General features: G+C 40.4%; 1 protein-coding gene across 5 annotated transcripts in view; it reads left to right on the top strand.

Moving 5' to 3' along the window:
- Positions 1-2,082: 2,082 nt before the first annotated feature.
- The window catches only part of EXOC4 (exocyst complex component 4), a 725,477-nt gene continuing 706,672 nt past the window's right edge, over positions 2,083-20,887 (top strand). For 3 of the 5 annotated variants that reach the window (XM_032304527.1, XM_032304528.1, XM_032304529.1), the window contains exon 1: positions 2,083-2,212. In XM_032304527.1, the coding sequence (XP_032160418.1) occupies positions 2,127-2,212 (86 nt within the window). In that variant the 5' untranslated portion in view covers positions 2,083-2,126. The remainder of the gene's footprint in view (positions 2,213-20,887) is intronic. The other 2 variants (XM_032304531.1, XM_032304530.1) reach the window with 1 other exon arrangement.

Below are 20,887 nucleotides of genomic sequence, written 5' to 3'. Positions count from 1 at the left end.
TTTTTAAAGATTTTTTTTTTAAATTTATTGATTTGACAGAGAGATCACAGGTAGGCAAGAGGCAGGCAGAGAGAGAGGAGGAAGCAGGCTCCCCACTGAGGAGAGAGCCCGACATGGGGCTTGATCCCAGGACTCTGGGATCATGACCTGAGCCGAAGGTAGAGGCTTTAACCCACTGAGTCATCCAGGCACCCCAGCTGTGTGTTTTTAATAAATATTCTTTATCATGTTGAAGAAGTTCCCTTCCATTTCTAGTTTTCCATGTGTCCCATTGTGAAAAGGGTATTGGATTTTGTGAAAAGATTTTTTTCTGCATCAACTGCAATGATCATGACTTTTTCCTACTGCTTGCATTCTTAGCCACTAAAGCCAATTACTTTTCTCTCTGTATATAAGTTATTTAACTTTCTAGCCTGCTTTTTGTACTTAAACCATGAAAACCTTGCTTTCATTAAAAGCCATTAAAATTATGATTTCCAGTGGCTATATGTTATAGCCTCATATATGGATGTTCTACAATTTATTTAATACTCCTATGTTTTTCAGTAAAGGTAGTTGATGTGTTCTGTGTTTGCTACTCTACAACTCTAGAACATCTGAATTCGCATTCTCTTCATCTTTGAAGTTCTTTAAGTCTTTACTGCTACTAAGCAGCATCCTTCCCTCCTATTTCATTTTTATTTTTCCTCTTGTTCCTTGATTTATGCTTTTCATATGCACACTAATCTTTCTTATTTATTTCATGTTCTGAATAAATGATTAAGCCAGTAGAGTCAAATGCAAGAAATATAAAAACCTACCAGGAAAAATATTAAGAAAACACAAGTACATTATTACTATGTATATTTTATTTAGCTTGGGAAGAAAAAAAAATCTGCAAATTGGTCAGTTTTGCTTTTTGGTGTTTCGGTTAATATCTATTTTGCATGTTTTTGCAGGTTTTTTTTTTTTTTTTTTTTAGGATTATCTGGAAATACAGGCACACTGGAAGATAGCTGAACTCACACATGAAACGAATGTAGAAACATTTAGTTTTTGAGAATAAGCGTTTATTCTCTAAAGAAAAGCATTCCCGTGTTTCATTTTCACATTTTATTGAATTGTTTTTATTTATTTGATTTAAATTTTTCATTTTTCTGTGTGTGGAGGGCTGATTTTCAAGAGATCGCAACGAGGGAGCTGCTTTGCTACTTATGAAGCCCCGACTAAGTACTAAATTTTTTTTTTAAGATTTTATTTACTTTTTTGACAGAGAGAGAGAGAGAGAGAGAGAAAGCAAGCAGGCAGAGAGGCAGGCAGAGAGGGAAGTGGAAGCAGGCTCGCTGCTGAACAGAAAGCCCGATGGGGGACTGGATCCCAGGACCCTGAGATCATGACCTGAGCCGAAGGCAGAAGCTTAACCCACTGAGCCACCCAGGCGCCCCTAGGTATTAAACTGTTTTTTTAAACCACTCGTGTTTAAAGTCAAATTTTGCTCATAGACGCACCCCCCCCCCCCATGTAAAAACACACCCCTATATACTCTTCATGGCATTGTAAGATAAATTTGATTAGAAACATGATAAAATTCTTGGGGCGCCTGGGTGGCTCAGTGGGTTAAGCCGCTGCCTTCAGCTCAGGTCATGATCTCGGGGTCCTGAGACCGAGACCCGCATGGGGCTCTCTGCTCAGCAGGGAGCCTGCTTCCTCCTCTCTCTCTGCCTGCCTCTCTGACTACTTGTGATCTCTCTCTGTCAAATAAATAAATAAAATATTAAAAAAAAAACCATGATAAAATTCTAAAAAAAAGGAAACTGTTAAACAAAACAAAACAAAACCCACACCAGATCAGAATAAATACAAACCAGTCATTACGAGACTTCACTAAGTTGCCACTGGTTTAGTCTTCCTGCGCTCCCAGGAACCACGGAAAGAAACTACAATTCCCAGAGTGCTTAGAGCGAATGCAAGACCGTGAAACTTGCTTCATCAGTCCCACCTCCTTAGTTCAGCGATTGGACTGTCCAGTTTCCCGTCTCCGAATTTCTCTTCTTCCATTGGTTACTCCCCAGCGAGGTCAATTACAGAGTTTACGTTCGCTTGGTCCGTTCTCACCCACCGGTTCCCCCGCTCCGCCCGGTACCAAGATGGCGGCAGAAGCGGCTGGTGGGAAATACAGAAGCACAGTCAGCAAAAGCAAAGACCCCTCGGGGCTGCTCATCTCTGTGATCAGGTGAGGGAGGCAGGAGGCAGGGTCAGGGGCCAGGGGGCAGCGGGCAGCGGCTCGACCTCCGCTTTGGAAGGGAGAAGGGTTAGCTGGGTTCCACCCTGCCGACCCCTCCCCCTTCCTCCCTGCCTCCCCCCAGCCCCTCCCGAGGGCCCCCGCAGTTCCCCCGCAGTTTTCTCTGGGGTTGGACTAAAGGGAGGAGCCCCGCCTCGCTGTGTTGTCTTTAGGACCTGAGCTTTCCATTAGGGTCCGTGGGCCCTAGAAGCACGCTGTTTGGGGCTTGGTAGAGAAAGCCAGGTGTGCTCATTGATTCACACAGCGTTTATTTATGGGTTGTCTTCGGCAGCGCTCACTTGGGGCAGGCGCCTTGTTTCCTGGATTTCTGGGTGGAAGGCCCCGAAGTCCGGGGGCTACTGTCACGAGTTGCAGATTGTGTTCTCACACTTCGGACACCTCCAACCACCTGTGAATGGCCACAGTCTCCAATACAAGAGCCTGTAGTGAGCTTGCAGAAGGGCTCTGGGTTGGAAGGCGTACAGTCGTTTTCCATTTTTATTCTGCCTTCCTATCCCGGAAGGATAAACAGATTTCGGGTTATCTTCTATGCACGTTATTTTTCCAGAATATGCATGGTGGGAGTGGGACTGGTGGAGCTTTTAGGGGCTCCTTTTTTAAAAATGTGAAATAAAGTAAGGGTGGGGAATCCTTTTGGACATCATTAAGGATGATACGGGAAGTGACTACAACAACCTGAATAAAATGTATTATAACACGTTTTTATATTGTTGACATTTGAATGTCAACTCGGGAATTTTTCATCAAGTAAACCCCCGCCCCATGCTAAACTTCTAGTTGAGTTCTAGGAGGGCCCCCGCAATGCCCTGATGATTTTTTTTTTTAAGATTTTATTTATTTATTTGAGAGAGAGACAGTGAGAGAGAGCATGAGTGAGGAGAAGGTCAGAGAGAGAAGCAGACTCCCCGTGGAGCTGGGAGCCCGATGTGGGACTCGATCTCAGGACTCCGGTAACATGACCTGAGCTGAAGGCAGTCATCCAACCAACTGAGCCACCCGCAATATCCTGATGATTTTTTTTTTTTTAAAGATTTTATTTATTTATTTGAGAGAGAGACAGTGAGAGAGAGCATGAGTGAGGAGAAGGTCAGAGAGAGAAGCAGACTCCCCATGGAGCTGGGAGCCCGATGCGGGACTCGATCCCTGGACTCCAGGATCATGACCTGAGCCGAAGGCAGCCGTCCAACCAACTGAGCCACCCAGGCGTCCCTGTCCTGATTATTTAAAAAAAAAAAAAAAAAAAAAATTCAGCCTCAACAGTACCTGGTAGTTAGTCAGGGTTTGAATATAAGAATAGATTGAATTTTAAAATAGCCTAACACTCCCGGACTGATAAAGACCCATCTCATGGGTGTTTTTTAGGGGCTTCTAGTTTAAGAGTACGAAATTATTACTGTTTTGTTTGTTTGTTTGTTTGTGTTTGTTTTTTAGATAAGAATTGTTCTCTGTGTGGAAATGCTTCATAAACTTGGTGGGCCATGCAAAGGGAGCCCTGGTCTAGTGTGGACCCACATTCTTGTGACTGTACAGGCAGTGTAGACGTTTGTTTCATGATACTGAAACTCCAACTAGAGTATGGAGAGATGGTAGCATACCATCTTAATCCTTTGTGGAGTTCTATATATGAATTTATTTGGATTCTTTTTTGAACTTCTTCATTTTTTCTGCCTTATAGTCAATATTCACTTACACGATGTATTTAGTGCCAGTTTGTACTATGGTGCCTGGGAGTTAATACATACTTTATAAATATTTGTTGAGCAACTGAGTGAATTCTCTGTGTTTAGCAAAGATGAACCAGACATGATGTTACCCTTCAGAGTATAGTTCACTTGAGGGATAAAATATGGAAGTAAAAACTGTGACAGCCTAGAAGACTAGAAGAAAGGAGTGAAAGATGGGAATCCAGAATTAGTTGTGGTCAGGTGTAGTGGGGGTTAGGGAAGACAGCTGTATATAAACGTACCATTTCATCTGTGCATTTCTGATTCTGTAGACTTCACCCATTTCTTTTCTGCTGTGTATCAGTTTTCTTAAATGCCAGTTACATTCATTCTAAATGCCCTACATCCTACATTTGGAAAAAGCATAAAAACCAAACTGAAGTTTTTGTGTTTTGTTTTTTAAACTGATGCTGATTCAGAAACACATTGCCTTTGGTTATCTGTTCCTTTGTTCTTCAGGGGAACTCTCCCTCTGGATGGGGTGGCATATGATTTTGTGGTTATTCACCCACATCTTATGCCCATCTATATTACCTTCACATATCATCATGATTTAGGCCTACACAATTTTTATGTTGAATTCTATTGTGTATTAATGTTGTTCATTTTTCTTCTTTATCCTTGACCACCGCAGACCACTTGCATAATACTTTCGTTACTGTTACCTAGCATAGTATAATGGAGGGTCCAGATCTAACACCCTGGGCAAGTTTATAAAGGATTAGAGTTCATGGTTACATATGACCTTATTTAAGACTAGTTGTTGTTGCTTCTCAAGTGTTGATGTTTATATTTCAGTATTTCTTTGTGTCACAGGAAAATTGTGGGTTTGGCCTGAGAGTGTTGCCAGCTCTCTCTCCTTGTTGTTTCCTCCCTGGTGAGCTTTTTGAACATATGCAATGGTTTAAACTTTGTGAACAGTGGCAGTTAATGAGAGTAGGGTGGTAGTAGTACTTTGGTGTTTGGGTGGGGAGAAGCAGGGGTGAGTACTTCAGAGGAGAATAGAGTGGGGAATGTAGTTTCTAAGAGAGTAGATCTTACAGGTTCTATTACAAGAAAAAGAAATTGTAACTATGTGCAATGGGTCCATGTTAACTAACCTAATTATTGTAATCATTTTGCAATATACATAATATATTAAATCATGTTGTACACCTTAAAGGACTATGGTGTTATATGTCAATTACATTACAAAATTGAGGGGGGAAAATGGGGAATGTATATTTCTTGTTAGTAAATTGTTCTGTTACTCTGAAGTTGCTTTGTCTCTCAGTTCAGTTTGTATTCTTTGTGTTACCCCTTCTTGCAACACTGTATTCATGATTCTTAATTCCTCATGTTAAACTTGGATTATCTCCTCTTCTCCTTAACCTCTTTTCAGATTCTCCCTCAAAGACCAAAGCTTTCCCGAATCCATTTTAGGTTCATGTTTATAAAACCTGAGCCTTCTTGAAGATATATTGATACATGTCAGTTCTCTTTTATGTTTCCTTGGACCTGTCATTTTGTCACCATATAAGTGAGTCAGTAATAATCCTTTGAAAAGTTTGATTAGTTTGATTAGTTTAGCTTTGTTTATCTTTTTTTTTTTTAAGATTTTATTTATTTATTTGACAGACAGAGATTACAAGTGGGCGGAGAGGCAGGCAGAGAGAGAGGAGGAAGCTGGCTCCCTGCTGAGCAGAGAGCCGGATTCAGGGCTCTCTCCCAGAACCCTGGGATCACGACCCAAGCCGAAGGCAGAGGCTTTAACCCACTGAGCCACCCAGGTGCCCCTTTGTTTATCTTTTTATATCACTGAGGTTTTTTTTTTTTGTTTTAATAGTGAATATTAAAACTTCTCCTTTGCTTTTGTTCAGATATGTTAAAAAAGTCATTTCTAGGAGCACCTGGATGGCTCAGTCAGTTAAGTGTCTGACTTGGTTTTCGCTCAGGTTGTGACCTCAGGGCTATGAGTCTGTGCTCACAGGGGAATCTTGAGATTCTCTCCCTGCAGCAACCCCCCCGCACCCCCCAACTGCCACAGCTGGTGTACACATGTACACACACGTGCGCGTGCTCTTTCTCTCAAAAAATCTTTCTAAAAAGTCATTCCTATACCTTATTATGTACTAGTCTAACACATCATATATATTTAAAGCTATTTCTAGGACTTGAAACAGCATTTTTTAAAAAAAAGATTTTATTTATTTATTTGACAGACAGAGATCACAAGTAGGCAGAGATGCAGGTAGAAAGAGAGAGGGAAACAGGCTCCCCGATGAGCAGAGAGCCCGATGCAGGGCTCGATCCCAGGATCCTGAGATCATGACCCAAGCCAAAGGCAGAGGCCTAACCCACTGAGTCACCCAGGTGGCCCGAAGCAGCATTTATTGCTAGTCATCTTTTAACACTGGATAAGAAAACAACAGGTGGTTAAGGGTTCAGCCTAAGGACACATTAAGTATAGACATGGGAACTAGCCAAATCTCATCACTCTTTCCATCTGTGGTACCAAATAGTTAAATAATAACTATTTTGCTAGTATGATCATTCGTCACTTTCAAGCATTTAAAAATCAAAACATTTTCAAGAAGTCTAGTGGAGTAGTGAAAATGTTACATTTTGATCGATGGGTATTTAAGTACCTTGAGACTCATAAATGAAATTCTTAACCATTTAAAAAGTGTTGAATAAAAATATTTCTGGACAGTCAGATGTTTCAAAGGGTAGACTCCCAGGGTATTGCAGAAGAGGTCCTCAGGCTGGGAAGTGGGGCTTTGATGAGGAGATGGATGGTGCTTGGGACCGAGTCTGTCGGAGGCCACTGCTACCTGCAGCTTTTGGTTTGAAGTCTTGCCACTGGCCCTTTAAAATGGAACTAATTGGGTGGACAGAGTTGCGATCACCTGCTGATGTAAATTTGGACAGTTTTACACGTGTGCGCGCACACACAGCATTTTCCTACTTTTCTATTGATTTTTCCCTCCTAACCTTTTCTTTGGTGTGAAATCGGAGCAGGCAGCCTTTCTAAATGGGGAATGGGCAAGATGGCATTTTGGAGTTGCTGTTTTATTTTTGTGAGTTCTTGTCAGATTTTTAATTGGGAAATGTGTCTACCACTTACTGTTAGGTGATTTGCTTTCCAATTAAATGTTGACTTTCTTCTCTTTATAAGTTGGCCTTTAATAGACCATTTAATTGGGAAGACAAACTTTGGCTGTGACTTTAGGCGACCTTATGGAAACCTCAGAGCAGAGCTTTTGTGGACAGACTCTGGTTACAGATGTCAAGGAGGTTTGAAGGCAGTTGAGGGCTCACATTTTCATCAACTTTCATGTCTTCATAGAAGTTGGAATTTCAAAAACTAAGAAAATCCTTTATTGTAGATACCTGTTAAATTCCCTTCCTCCTCCGAGAGTGTTTTGGTCAGCCCCACTTTTAATTCAAAGCAAGCTTTGTTGAAGGGGTCCAGTCTTTGATCAGGGCTTTGAACAAATAGCTTTGAGGTCCATGACACAGTTTGTGGCAGAAAGGAACGTGGTCATTCTGGAGCAGAGTCCACGAAGTTGTGTGAGCTGGTTAGTGTTGTTTCCAGTAACACCTCTTCTCTTCATCTGAGCCTGGCTCATTATGGTTTTTTGGGTTTCCACTCCCTTTGCACCCTGGGACATCTTGGCACCGCGGATGCGGTACTGTTTGAAAATTACTGCTAGGCTGTCTGGAGACTAAACACTTTTTTCTCCTCGAAGTCTTGGGACATGTGACAGTATATGTGGATAGAGGAGCAAAACAATCCCCCCAATTTTCCTGCCAAACATGAAGAATTAGTATCTTGGGAATCCATGTCTTAGTTTCTAACCCCACATGTAATTCTTTTTTTTTTTTTTTTTTAAGATTTTATTTATTTATTTGACAGAGAACACAAGTGGGCAGAGAGGCAGGCAGAGAGAGACGAGGAAGCAGGCTCCCCGCTGAGCAGAGAGCCCGACTCGGGGCTCGATCCCAGGACCCTGGGATCATGACCTGAGCCGAAGGCAGAGGCTTTAACCCACTGAGCCACCCAGGCGCGCCCCCCTCCCCCCCACGTGTAATTCTTAACATTGGGATTTCCTGAAGGCTTTGAGGCAGAGAGGTGTAATGTTGGGTGATAGGTCAGGTTTTTTTTTTTTTTTTTTTTTTTTTTTTAAAGATTTTATTTATTTATTTGACAGAGAGAGATCACAAGTAGGCAGAGAGGCAGGCAGAGAGAGAGGGGAGGAAGCAGGCTCCCCGCTGAGCAGAGAGCCCGACGCGGGACTCGATCCCAGGACCCTGAGATCATGACCTGAGCCGAAGGCAGCGGCTTAACCCACTGAGCCACCCAGGCACCCGGTCAGGTTTTTTTTAAGCCACTCCTTACAGTGGATAGATATGGTCATAGTGTTCAGTGGACATTGAGGTATAGTTAGTAGAAACTTACCGGATTGTGTTACCCGTATACAATTACGTTAGACCAGTTACTTCCGACCACTGTGTCTAGTACATTTGTGAAATGGGATAATAATATGAGCTTTGGTTTTGGGGGAAATTTAAGAGGGTACAGGAGGGGCTAACAGTTTGGCGTAGAGAACACTTGCAGGTGTTCATTTCTTCCTTTTCAGGATCTGCTGCTTCTATGGTTAGAAACTTGATTGTAATGTCCAACAGAGAGCCCCCAGGATATGATGTTAATTTTCTGTCAGAAATAACCTTTCCAGTTTGGCTTGAATGTTTGATTCCATTTGCCAGAATGTTCACTTTGTAACCAAGAAACCTTGTGTAGCTGAATTAAGATGGTAATTATTGATCATTTGAGAGTCAGCTGCAGAAGCTAGATTTAAATATATATATGCTTATGTGTGCATGTAAAACATAAAATATAACAGACATAAAGGATAAAACATTTATTAGATTAAAGACAGAAAGTTTATAAACCAGCGAATTGAAAGGCCTATGATCTCTTTGCCTACATAACCCTTTTGCCATTAAAATACATAATTTCTAAAATTTAGTTATATAAGAAAATTCAGATATTTCAAGAGGAATAAAATAAAAAATGAAGACTTTTCACTCTGTTCATATCCTTCCTGATGTACCTTTGGTTCCTTGAGAGGAATAGAAAATTGTTTTTAAGTATGCGTGAATGTATAATCTTTAAACCAGAATATACATTCTTTAGTATTTAATATTTTAATATATAATACTTTATATATACTTAATGAATATTCATTAAAATTAAGGAATATTCATTAAAATTATATATTCTTTAAACAAATGGGATCATACTATGCATATTTTTGACCCTTTATTCATTTGCTTGTTTTTCTTTATTTTGGAGATCTTTTCTAGTAACACATACAGGTCTATCTCAATCTTTTTAGTGGCTATGTAGCATTCTTCATACGGATACACCATAATCTATTTGATTAGTGGTCCTTCTCCCATCCATTTTTTATAACAAACACTTAACTTGTTTCTTTTTCTTTTCTTTTTTTAAATCTTCTGTTAAAACAGTGAGCATTCATGTACATCAGGGAGTAGACCAGTGGTGTAAAATCATGGCAGTGGCAGAGGAATAGCCACGCCTGAGTATCTTCACATTTTATATTTTTAGAGAGTCCAAAGGTCCTCCAGAAAGATGGTCATTTTCGCTCCCACGAGTGGTGTATTCGCGCACCCGTTTTCCCAAGCCCTGGCCAGAAACTGGATGTTTCTGATGATTGTCTTTATTAAGTCCGTTGTGAGTAAGAGGGGAGTAATTGTCTCCCTGTCCTTTGGTTGTGTGTTACAGCTGGAGGTATGCGGATATATGCGTGTTGCAAGTATTTTTCTCCCAGTCTGTGGCTTGTCTTATTCTCTTGACTGAGTCTTTCCCAGAGCAGAAGTTTGTACTTTTAATGAATCTTTAGTGATTTCTGTTACGGGTCATGTCTTTGGCATTATAACCTAAAAACTGTGCCATACCCACGATCATGTAAGTTTTCTCCAGTGTTCACTTCTGGGAGTTTCATGTTATGTCTTGTACTTGGCTGTCCAGTTCAGGTTACCCATTTCAAGTTAATTTTTGTGAAGGCAGTAAGATCTGTGTCCAGATTCACTTTTTTGCAGGTGGATGTTCCGTTGTTCAAGCATCATTTACGGAAAAGGTGATTTCTGTTTTCTGTTGTTGGACCTTTGTGGGATCTTCAACAACATTCCATGCGTTTTGTTCCCTTCTTGTGCATACTTGTCATTGGCACGTCCCCATTTTTGCGTCACAAAAACTTGTAAAAAAAAAAAAGTTATTAAAAAGAAAACAAGTCCAACAATCTTATTTCCTAAATATTAACCTATTTTCCTTTTTAAGGTTTTTGTGTGGATCTTGTCTAGGTGCTTAGAGAAGTTTAGTAGTTGTAGTTATAACAAACAAGTTTTTTTAGCATAACAGAATTTTTTCATGTTGCTATATATAGTGTTTGGAGTTATATAAATATTTTTTAAGTGGGAGAATTAAAAATATATAGAAAATTACAGAGAAGAAAATATAAACTCTCATATTCTCTTTACCCAGAATTAAACACTACTAATAACTTGTAAAAAATTGACTGTATTGTTATGAATCAAATAGTGTTATAATTCAAAACAATATATTGTTATATATTGAAAGAGTGGAAATGCAGGAAGATGGGATTATTCCAGTCACTGTCATTGATATTAGCTGAACCTCATTCTAGACTTTGCTGTGTCTCTGGGTGTGTGTATATGCATGTACAAAATATTGGATGGATAGATAGAAATTCTTTTTATTTCAAACAAAAAATATTATTTTTAAAATAAATATGGGAGCTTACTCTATATGCTAACTTATTTTTAACTAATCTCTGTCCCCCAATGTGGGGCTCAAACTCACAACCCCAAGATCGAGAGTCGCATGCTCTATTGACCGAGCCAGCCAGGCACCCTTCTCTATGCTAACTTATACACTGACTTTATTTGTCTCCATTTTTGAGATATTCATATGTATCGTCAAGTACACATATATTAAGTATATGGCTTCATGAATTTTTACCTATATAACCACTACCCACATCAAGATAGAGACAAACACTTACAGCATCCATGTCTTTTTTCCAGTTTATTTTTTTGTGCAAGAGTATCCTATTGTTCCAACACCATTCATTAAACAGATTATGCTTGCTTCACTGAATTTCTTTTGTATATCTGTCAAAAATCAGTTGAGGGGCGCCTGGGTGGCTCAGTGGGTTAAGCCGCTGCCTTCAGCTCAGGTCATGATCTCGGGGTCCTGGGATCGAGTCCCGCATCGGGCTCTCTGCTCAGCAGGGAGCCTGCTTCCCTCTCTCTCTGCCTGCCTCTCCATCTACTTGTGATTTCTCTCTGTCAAATAAATAAATAAAATCTTAAAAAAAAAAATCAGTTGACTAATGTGGGTCTATTTCTTGATTCTCTAGTCTATTTCACTCATCTGCTTATCTTTTTTTTTAATTTTTAAAGATTTTATTTATGTATCTGACAGACAGAGATCATAAGTAGGCAGAGAATCAGGCAGAGAGAGGAGGAAGCAGGCTCCCCGCTGAGCAGAGAGCCCAACTCGGGGCTCGATTCTAGGACCCTGGGATCACCACCGGTGCCTTAACCCACTGAGCCACCCAGGTGCCCCCACTCATTTGTTTATCTTGATGACATTACCACACAGTCTTGATTGTTGCTTTTTAAGTCTTGAAGACAGTGTATGCTCTCCACCTGTACCCTACTTCTTTTTTTTTCTTTAAAGATTTTATTTATTTACTTGACAGAGATCACAAGTAGGCAGAGAGGCAGGCAGAGAGAGAGGGGGAAGCAGGCTCCCTGCCGGGCAGAGAGCCCGATATGGGACTTGATCCCAGGACCGTGAGATCATGACCTGAGCTGAAGGCAGAGGCTTAACCCACTGAGCCACCCAGGTGCCCCTGTACCCTACTTTTTAAAAGTTATTTTGGATGGGGTGCTGGGGTGACTCAGTTGGTTGAGCATTCAACTCTGAATTTTGGCTCAGGTCTCGATCTCATCATGGTTGTGAGTTCAGGCCCCTCATTGGGCTCCATGGAGCCTACTTAAAACAAAAGTTATTTTGGGTATTCTAGGTCCTTTGCATTTCTGCATCAGTTTTATTTCGTTTTATTTTTTTCCCCATATCAGTCTTTGAGTTAGCTAGTAAATTTGTACGATAAAACCTGGGATTTTTGGTTGGGATTGCATTGAATGTACAAAGTGACATAGGAAAATTGACATCTTAGTCATGTTGAATCTTCTTATCCCTGAATAGGTGTATTTTTTCATTTAATTCTTTAATTTCACTCATCAGTTTTTAAAACAGATTTCAGTATGTAGTCTTACATATTGTTGGTTAGATTTATCTAAGTATTTTAGGCACTTCAAGTCCCACATCTCACTGAATGCTGATGTTTCCCCCTCTATTATTACTGTGTCTTCAAAGTCTTCAATCTTCTCTATAATTTCCAATCTGTTGTTAATCCTATGTAATGTATTTTTTATTAGATTATAGTTTTGAGCTCTAGAAGTTTGAGTTGGGTCTTTTAAGAAAAAAAATCGTTAATAGCTCTCCTTGAACATTCAGTCTTTCCTGTAGCTTCTTGGACTATGAAATACAGGTATTATAATACTTTTAATGTTCTTGTTTACTCATTTTGTCTTCTTATGTCATTTTTGGGTTAGTTTCAGTTGATTAATAACCACTCCCCCCTTTTTACATACCTTACATATGTTTTGGATACTAGATATTGTGAATTTTACCTTTTGGGTACTGATAGCAGATGTCTTTGTTTTCTTGTAAATATTCCTGAATTTTGTTCTAGGATTTGGTTAAGTTACTTGGACATTGTGGTCCTTTCACGTCTTGTTTTAAATTTTGCTCATGGGGACGAAGCTACATTTAGTTTAGGACCAGTTTTGTTTCCTAAATATGGCAAAATTCTTTTGAGTACTCCACCCAATGCTCTGTGAATCCTGAAATTTTCCCCTCTGGCTGTGTGTGATTTCAGGTACTTGTGCCCATTAATCCTTACTGGTGGTTCTTTTCCTGGCCTTGGGTAGTTTTCCTAGGCATGGTGATAGTGAGCGGAGGCTTTAAGGGAGCCCTTCTGCGGGATTTTCAGAGTGCTCTGTAGTTCTTTCCTTTCCTCACCTGCCCTGCAAACTCTGCCTTAATGCTTAAGGTTTTGAAATCAGTTTTTTGTTTTTGTTTTTGGTTTTTTTTTTGGTTGTTGTAATTTTCAGATGCTAGGGCAAATCCAGTCCCAGTTATTTCTTCTAGATCAGAGCGGAAGTCTGTCAGTGCTTCATATTTTGAAAAATATCTTTAAAGAATTTTATTGGTCCGATTCATCAGTTGCATACGAGCAGATGGAAGAATAAGGTCATCATTTTTTTTTTTTAAAGATTTTATTTATTTATTTGACAGGCAGAGATTACAGGTAGGCAGAGAGAGAAGGAAGCAGGCTCCTCGCTGAGCAGAGAACCGGACTCGGGGCTCAATCTCAGGACCCTGGGATCATGACCTGAGCCGAAGGCAGAGGCTTTAACCCACTGAGCCACCAGGTGCCCCTAAGGTCATCATTTATACGGGTCTGCTGTATAAAGGTACAGCATGAGAGTGAACTAGATATCTCGGCCCCAATAGTATTTCACATTTTGCAGAGTATTTCATTAAACAGCTGAACACTTTTGCTTCATATAGTACTTTTCCAAGAACTTTTCCTTCAGAACTCCGAGAAATGCTTTGGAACTATTTTGCATCTGTTTGTGTATTTCTTTATTATTAAAAATATGGTTTTTTGTTTGTTTGTTTGTTTGCCTGTGATAGTATTGTTCTTGGTAGCCTGAGCTCTCATAGAGCTGGTAATTGGTTTTCTTTGGGAGGCACAGCATTTAGATTGGTGGTGGCTTTGTTTTGCTTTTTGTTTTTGCTTGCATTTTTCAGTTTGCAGTGGTGAGCTCTGAGCTCTGCTCACTTTGGTCTTCTCCTCTGCAGCTACTTACATTTTTCACTGCTTTCAAGCCATGAAATGAGTTCTGGTCTTTTAGTAGCCAATCCTTTATGTGACGGGAATTTTGCCTTGAAAAACATGGGAACTCACCATTTAACAGAAAAGTTCTTGTGTACCATTTGACAGGTAGGAAAACTTAATATTTTAAGTTTCTTAGGAGAACCTTTTTATTTTTTATTTTTTCAGCGTAACCGTATTCATTATTTTTGCACCACACCCAGTGCTCCATGCAATCCGTGCCTTCTCCAATACCCACCACCTGGATCCCCCAACCTCCCACCCTCCACCCCTTCAAAACCCTCAGATTGTTTTTCAGAGTCCATAGTCTCTCATGGTTCATCTCCCCTTCCAATTTCCCTCAACTCCCTTCTCCTCTCCATCTCCCCTTGTCCTCCATGCTATTTGTTATGCTCCACAAATAAGTGAAACCATATGATGATTGACTCTCTCTGCTTGACTTATTTCACTCAGTATAATCTCTTCCAGTCCCATCCATGTTGCTACAAAAGTTGGGTATTCATCCTTTCTGATGGAGGCATAATACTCCATAGTGTATATGGACCACATCTTCCTTATCCATTCGTCTGTTGAAGGGCATCTTGGTTCTTTCCACAGTTTGGCGACCGTGGCCATTGCTGCTATAATCATTGGGGTACAGATGGCCCTTCTTTTCACTCCATCTGTATCTTTGGGGTAAATACCCAGTAGTGCAATGGCAGGGTCATAGGGAAGCTCTATTTTTAATTTCTTGAGGAATATCCACACTTCTCTTAGGAGAACCTTTTTTGACCATTTATTGTTTTAAAAAAATTTCGTTTTTCAATTTTTAAAATTTTTATTTTTTTTATTATGTTCAGTCAGCCAACATACAGTCCGTCACTAGTTTTTGATGTTGTGTCAGTGATTCATTAATTGAGTATACAGCCCTTGCAAAAAATAAAGTGGCATATAATTCAAGAAGCATTTTTCCGTTTAAAATTTGGTGCCTGCCATTGTGCTAAATATGATGGGGGACATCATTTTATTTTTAAAATACCACTTGAGACCTTGATAGGATTGTAGAATCTTAAAAAGGGGGGAGGCAGCCTCTGTCACCACCTGGCCCAGCTGAGCCGCTCCACAGTGTAACAGGGTTACCAGATGATTCGAATGCAAGTTAGAGTTTGCGTAGCCCATAGGACATAATTTAGTTGGGGAAATAAATCAATTAGCATTAACTTTTTAAAGCTGAGATAATGGTATTCTGGCTATTTTTACAAAAAGATTCTTAATTGAAGTAACAAAACATGAATAAAGAAAAAGACTTTTTTTTTTTTTTTAAAGATTTTATTTATTTATTTGACAGAGAGTGCACAGGTAGGCAGAGTGGCAGGCAGAGGGAGAGGGAGAAGCAGCTCTCTGCTGACCAGGGAGCCCAATGTGGGACTCGATCCCAGGATCCTGGGATCATGATCTGAGCTGAAGGCAGCCGCTTGACTGACTGAGCTACCCAGGTGCCCCTAAAGAAAAAGACTTTTTTAACTCTAGAGAACAAACAGGTGGTTGCAGGAGCCCGGGTGGGTGGGGAGGCTGGGTGAAAGAGGCGATGGGGATTAAGAGTGCACTTACCATGATGAGCCCTGAGTCATGCATAAAATTGTTGAATCACTGTATTGGACACCCGGAAACGAAGTAACACTATGTAAGTTATACTGGAATTCAGACTGTTTTCTAAGAGGTACATAGTTAATTATATACTGATAAAAATATCCATGTTGAATATTTCCTTCAAAATAACTAGGGGTCCAAGTTAGGGTGTAGATGAAACAAGACTGGGTTGTGTTGATAATCATTGAAGCTGGGTTATTTGAGGAGTCTCTGCGGTTTTGTACGTGTTTGAAAATTTCCATGAAAATGCACATGTGTGTTTACGGACTGGGGAGCTACAAGGGGGTGGGAATTACAAGGGTCTGTAGATGACTAAATCTAAGAAATAACTACATAGTCTCCATGTCTTGTCCACTCAGCTTCTGCCCTCCTCCCCAAGGCACCTGGCACACGAACATATTAAAGCCTCCTAGATGTCTGCAGTTAAGAAACTTGCTTCAATTTGTGTAATCCAGGATTTCAAGATAACCTAGTACCATGCAGTGCCTACTGTTGTCTTCTAAAATGGGATTTCTGAGGAACCGACGGGAAACTCCACATTAGGAAGTAGCCTCCACCTTTAAAGTGACCAAATGCCGTACTGTGTTGTAACGGAAACATTCCCCTGGAGATGAAGAATAGGATCACTGTGGAGAAGGGTTGGAGGAGGGTGTGGAGCTTCAGATGGAAGTGGGCAAAGAGGTAGCCTCAGTTAAGAAAGGGTAGGGGGTAGATTTAAAATGGACTCTGTCAATCCTGGACTCAGTTTATGCTGTAGTGAGGCAAATTTTTTTTTTTTTTTAATTTCTTTTCAGTGTTCCAGAATTGATTGTTTATGCATCACGCCCAGTGCTCCATGCAATACGTGCCCTCCTTAATACCCACCACCAGGCTCGCCCAACCCCCACCCTCCTCCCTTCCAAAACCCTCAGTTTGTTTCTCAGAGTCCACAGTCTCTCATGGTTCGTCTCCTCCTCCCATTTCCCCCAACTCACTTCTCTCCATCTCCCCATGTAGTGAAGGTGATTTTACTTAATTTTAGATAATGGCCTTCTCTGTTGGTTACAAGACTTAGAGCTTTTGGTCCCCAGAAGTATTTTGTGTGACTGAGTTAATTGAAATATTGAAAAGCTGCATGTGTTGGGTATAGTAATTGGCCCTAAGTGCCGTCTGAAGCAAGACACCAGTGAATTTTCAATTGACTTTAAAGCAGAAATTGTTTACTGTCACTTGATATTAAGTGAATTTTTGTAGTGAATTAAGAGATGTTGCTTTTATGCATCAGGAAAGTTTTTTTCAGAGGGACTTGTCGTCGTGAATCGTTATCAGTTGGGATAGGATTATCTTGTATTTTGTGGGATCTAATAAGACATAATTAAGAAACAAGCAGTCGCAGTGTATAATTGAATATAATAAAATTGGATTAAAAAGTGTAATATAGATTCAGTTATGCTTTGAGTGAAGCCATATCTTATGTGATTATGTAGTGATACACATCTCAAACATTTAATGTTTGATTTTTTCCATGCAAACTCGGAATTATGAGAGTTTCTTTTTGTTTTTTTTTTTGTAATTCATTGGAAGCATTTGTAGATGAATCATCATAGACAAAGTGCTCTGCTTAGTAGAATAGGCTTTGAAGATTCTTCTCAACTTGTTAGTGTTTATATTCTTAGCGATTTCTTTTTCTTTTCTTTAGTTTGGATTTATACTCATACCTAGAACTGTCTTTTTAAAAAAAAATATTTATTTGAGTAAGAATGGGTGCAGGTGCACATGAGCAGGAGCGGGCAGAAGGGGTGGGTGTTAGGGGGCAGACTCCCTGCTGAGCAGGGAGCCAGGACCCTGGGATCATGACCTGAGCCGAAGGTAGACCCTTAATTGACTGAGTCACTCAGGTGCACTTAGACCTGTCTTTAGTTCCCCTGCTGACGTGTTACTGTCAGGTATTTCTTAACATTGGCTAGTTCATGCTTTAAAAGAAAAAAAAAATCTGACTCTCACACTTTGAAATAAGGGCTAAGGAGATCTGATAATGTAAGATAGTGTAACCTAACCAGAAAAAGCAGTTTGGTAAAGAAAATGGAAACATGTCTTCAAGAATCATGTATGCTCTAGACTTTTTGTTTCTGTGTTGGGATCAGTAACAAAAAGGAATATTCTAGAAAGCTCAATAAGCTAATAGGTTGTTTTTACTACTTGGAGTGAGGGCCTGAAACTAGTTAAACCTTGTGTATTTGAGTTTAAAAATACTGGTTTTTGCCTTTTGATAATGTGTTACAATATTTTGTAAATGAAGAGGACCCCTTGTCTGGTGATCTTTCCATTATGTGACTAAAAAGATTTATCAGAATTGCCCTAATGAGAGAAGGTGGTGCTGGTTGAGGGGTTTAGGTGCCTGAGGAGTAAAAAGTGCAGGGAGTTGGGGATTTCAGGTAAGAGGCCTATTCTGAGTATTTTCCAGAAAGGGTATCACTGAGATTTGATTGCTAGTGTAGATTGAGCTTTGTAGAGCTGTAGTTTCCTGGTAACTGATTTTTGGATATGTGGGACCTCACTTGTAATGAGTTTTTCTGAGTTGTTTGAAGGGATTTACATTAATTGTTTTGTTAATCTTTATTATTCCTGGAGGAGAGGTCACTGGATACCAACAAGGAATGCCTTTAGTAGACAATTAAGCGTATTAACTGTTTTCAGATAGCAGGACTTACTGCTAATTGTTCTGCAGGTGTCACCAAAATTCAGGTGTATTGCATTAAGTATTTCTTATAGCAGGTTAATTAGTTTAGTTATTGAGGCTGAATTAGACAGTTAATTCTTGAGGATTTGTTGAGAATCTGTGTTGCTCGAAGGGGCGTGACCGATAACATCTGCCTTGAGATTTTAGCCAAGCAAAATACTACTGTGTTTCATAGGGTCAGGTATAAGGCTGCTGGAGCTGCCATAACAAAACACCACAAGCTGGGTGGCTTCAACAGAAATCTCTTTTCTCACAGTTCTGGAGGCTAGACGTCTAAGATCAAGGTGCCAGCAGGGTTGGTTTTTGGTAAGGCCTCTTGTTGGCTTGTAGATGGCCATCTTCTTGCTGTGTCCTCTAATGACCTTTCCTCTGCGAGTGTGTGGAGAGAGAGGGCTCTTTTGTGTCTCTTTTCTCTGCATATAAGGTCACCAGTTGTATCTAATTGAGGCCCTGTCCACATGACCTCCTTTAGAGACTCTAATCTCCAAACAGTCACATTGAGGGTTGCTTCAATATAAATTTCGTAGTGGGAGGACAGTGTGTCTCAATTTAGTCTGTAACAGGTGGTACTCTGGAGACTCTTATTACTTTGTTAAAATACCCTAAAATGCTTCCACAGGGATGGTCTGTCATTACGTATAGGTGATCTCGAGGCTCAGGCTAGAGCCCTGGACAGGTCGTTAATTTTTCGCAATTAGTTGGCAACCTTCCTACATGCTTTTCTGGCTTATGATATTTAACAGTCCCTACTAATCCTCTAATACCAAATACTTGTACTGTTGATGCTCTTCAAAGAACTGCTCTCTGGTCAGCTTGAACTATCAAAGGGCTTGCTGAGAGGAGGAAATTAGTGAAACATGATTCGATCCATTTCATCCTCTCCTTTCCCCAAATTCCATTCTTAGATTAAAATGGATCATTGGAAAAGCTTCATGCTCGGACTGTGTTCAGAGTCACAATCTCTTGGTCTGAGTTGTGTTTTAATGTTCTGTTCTGGAAGGAACTTACAAGAATGCCCACATAAAATTTATTGTTTTTAGAAGGTGGTTGAGGACCTTGTTCACTATATTGTATATTGTCATCCTTACTGTTTTAAGTGAAAGATTTCTTTGAGAATTTAGAAGTAGCTTAAAGTTTGCTTCCTTAATAGAGGAACTGGAATCCATCTTTTTGATAATGAGAATGACTTAACTGGCTACATTTCCCTTTTTGTATGGCTAGGAACCTCACGGTCACGTTGAGGGCTTGTTTCCTATCAACTGTTTTTGCCTCCATGCCCTGCATACCCGAGTTCCACATTTGCATGGCATCATTTTGTCCTCTGTCTCCTTAACTAGGTTCACTTTCATTTGTATTACCTACATTTTGTACAAATGGTCTCCAATCTTTTTTAGAAAGAGGTTGGATAGATGTAAAATGAAACTTGAAATATTGTTGAATATTTGCATTCAGTATTCATTATTAAATACTGGCTGAAAACCGTGTTTATACACAAACAATGAATCATGGAATACTACATCAAAAACTAATGATGTGGGGCGCCCGGGTGGCTCAGTTGGTTAAGCAGCTGCCTTCGGCTTGGGTCATGATTCCGGGGTCCTGGTCCCTGCTCAGCAGAGAGCCTGCTTCTCTCTCTCCCCCTCTCCCTGCCACTCTACTTACTTGTGCTCTCTCTCTAGCTCTCCGTCAAATAAACAAATAAAATATTAACAAACAAACAAAAAAAACTAATCATGTACTGTGTGGTGAGTAACATAATAAAATTAAAGAAAAAAAGAAAGCTGTCATTCCTTTTTTTTTCTTTTTAAGTTTTTATTTATTTTTCTTATTATTTCTCTACACCCAACATGGGGTTCGAACTCACTACCCCAAGGTCAAGAGTTGTGTGCTCTTCCCATGGAGCCAGCCAGGCGCCCTGAAAGCTGTTAATTTGCCTGGGTGCTAAGCCCCCGGTGGCATCCAAGAACACTGAGAGGAAAAGTCCGCAGAGCTGTACCTGATCTGGCTCCCCGCTTCTTCTCTGATCCGTCACTGTCCCCTCTCTTGCTTCTCTGAAGCCACACTGACTTCCTTGCCGTTCCTTGAACCTGGAACAAGTACCCTGCCTCAGGGCTAGTGCGTCTCCTGTTCTTTCTGGAATTTGTTTCCCCAGAAAGTGCCGCCTCTCTCCCCCTCATTTTCTAGAAAGCTCTATTCATATGCCGTCTTTATCTGAGAGGTTTTCTCTGGCCTCCTTGTTTTGTGCACCCCCCCCCCTCCTCTACCCAGCCTCTGTTTCTTCCATCACCATTTCTTCCCGGCCTGCATGTGTTGTGTATTTCTCCCGTGTTACCTGCTTCTCCGGGATGTAAGCCTCCTGAGGGGAGGAATTGCTTTTATCCCTGGCTGCATCGCTGGCTGCTTAGCACCTGCCTGCCACGTCCTAGGTGTCTAGGAACCTTTGGCTGAACGACTAAATGAACTCAGTAGGGTT

Source organism: Mustela erminea, chromosome 11, assembly GCF_009829155.1.
Source record: "Mustela erminea isolate mMusErm1 chromosome 11, mMusErm1.Pri, whole genome shotgun sequence".
NCBI classification, from domain to species: Eukaryota; Metazoa; Chordata; class Mammalia; order Carnivora; family Mustelidae; genus Mustela; species Mustela erminea.
Note: the sequence above shows the minus strand (reverse complement) of the source record. Positions and strands in the feature narration are given on the sequence as shown.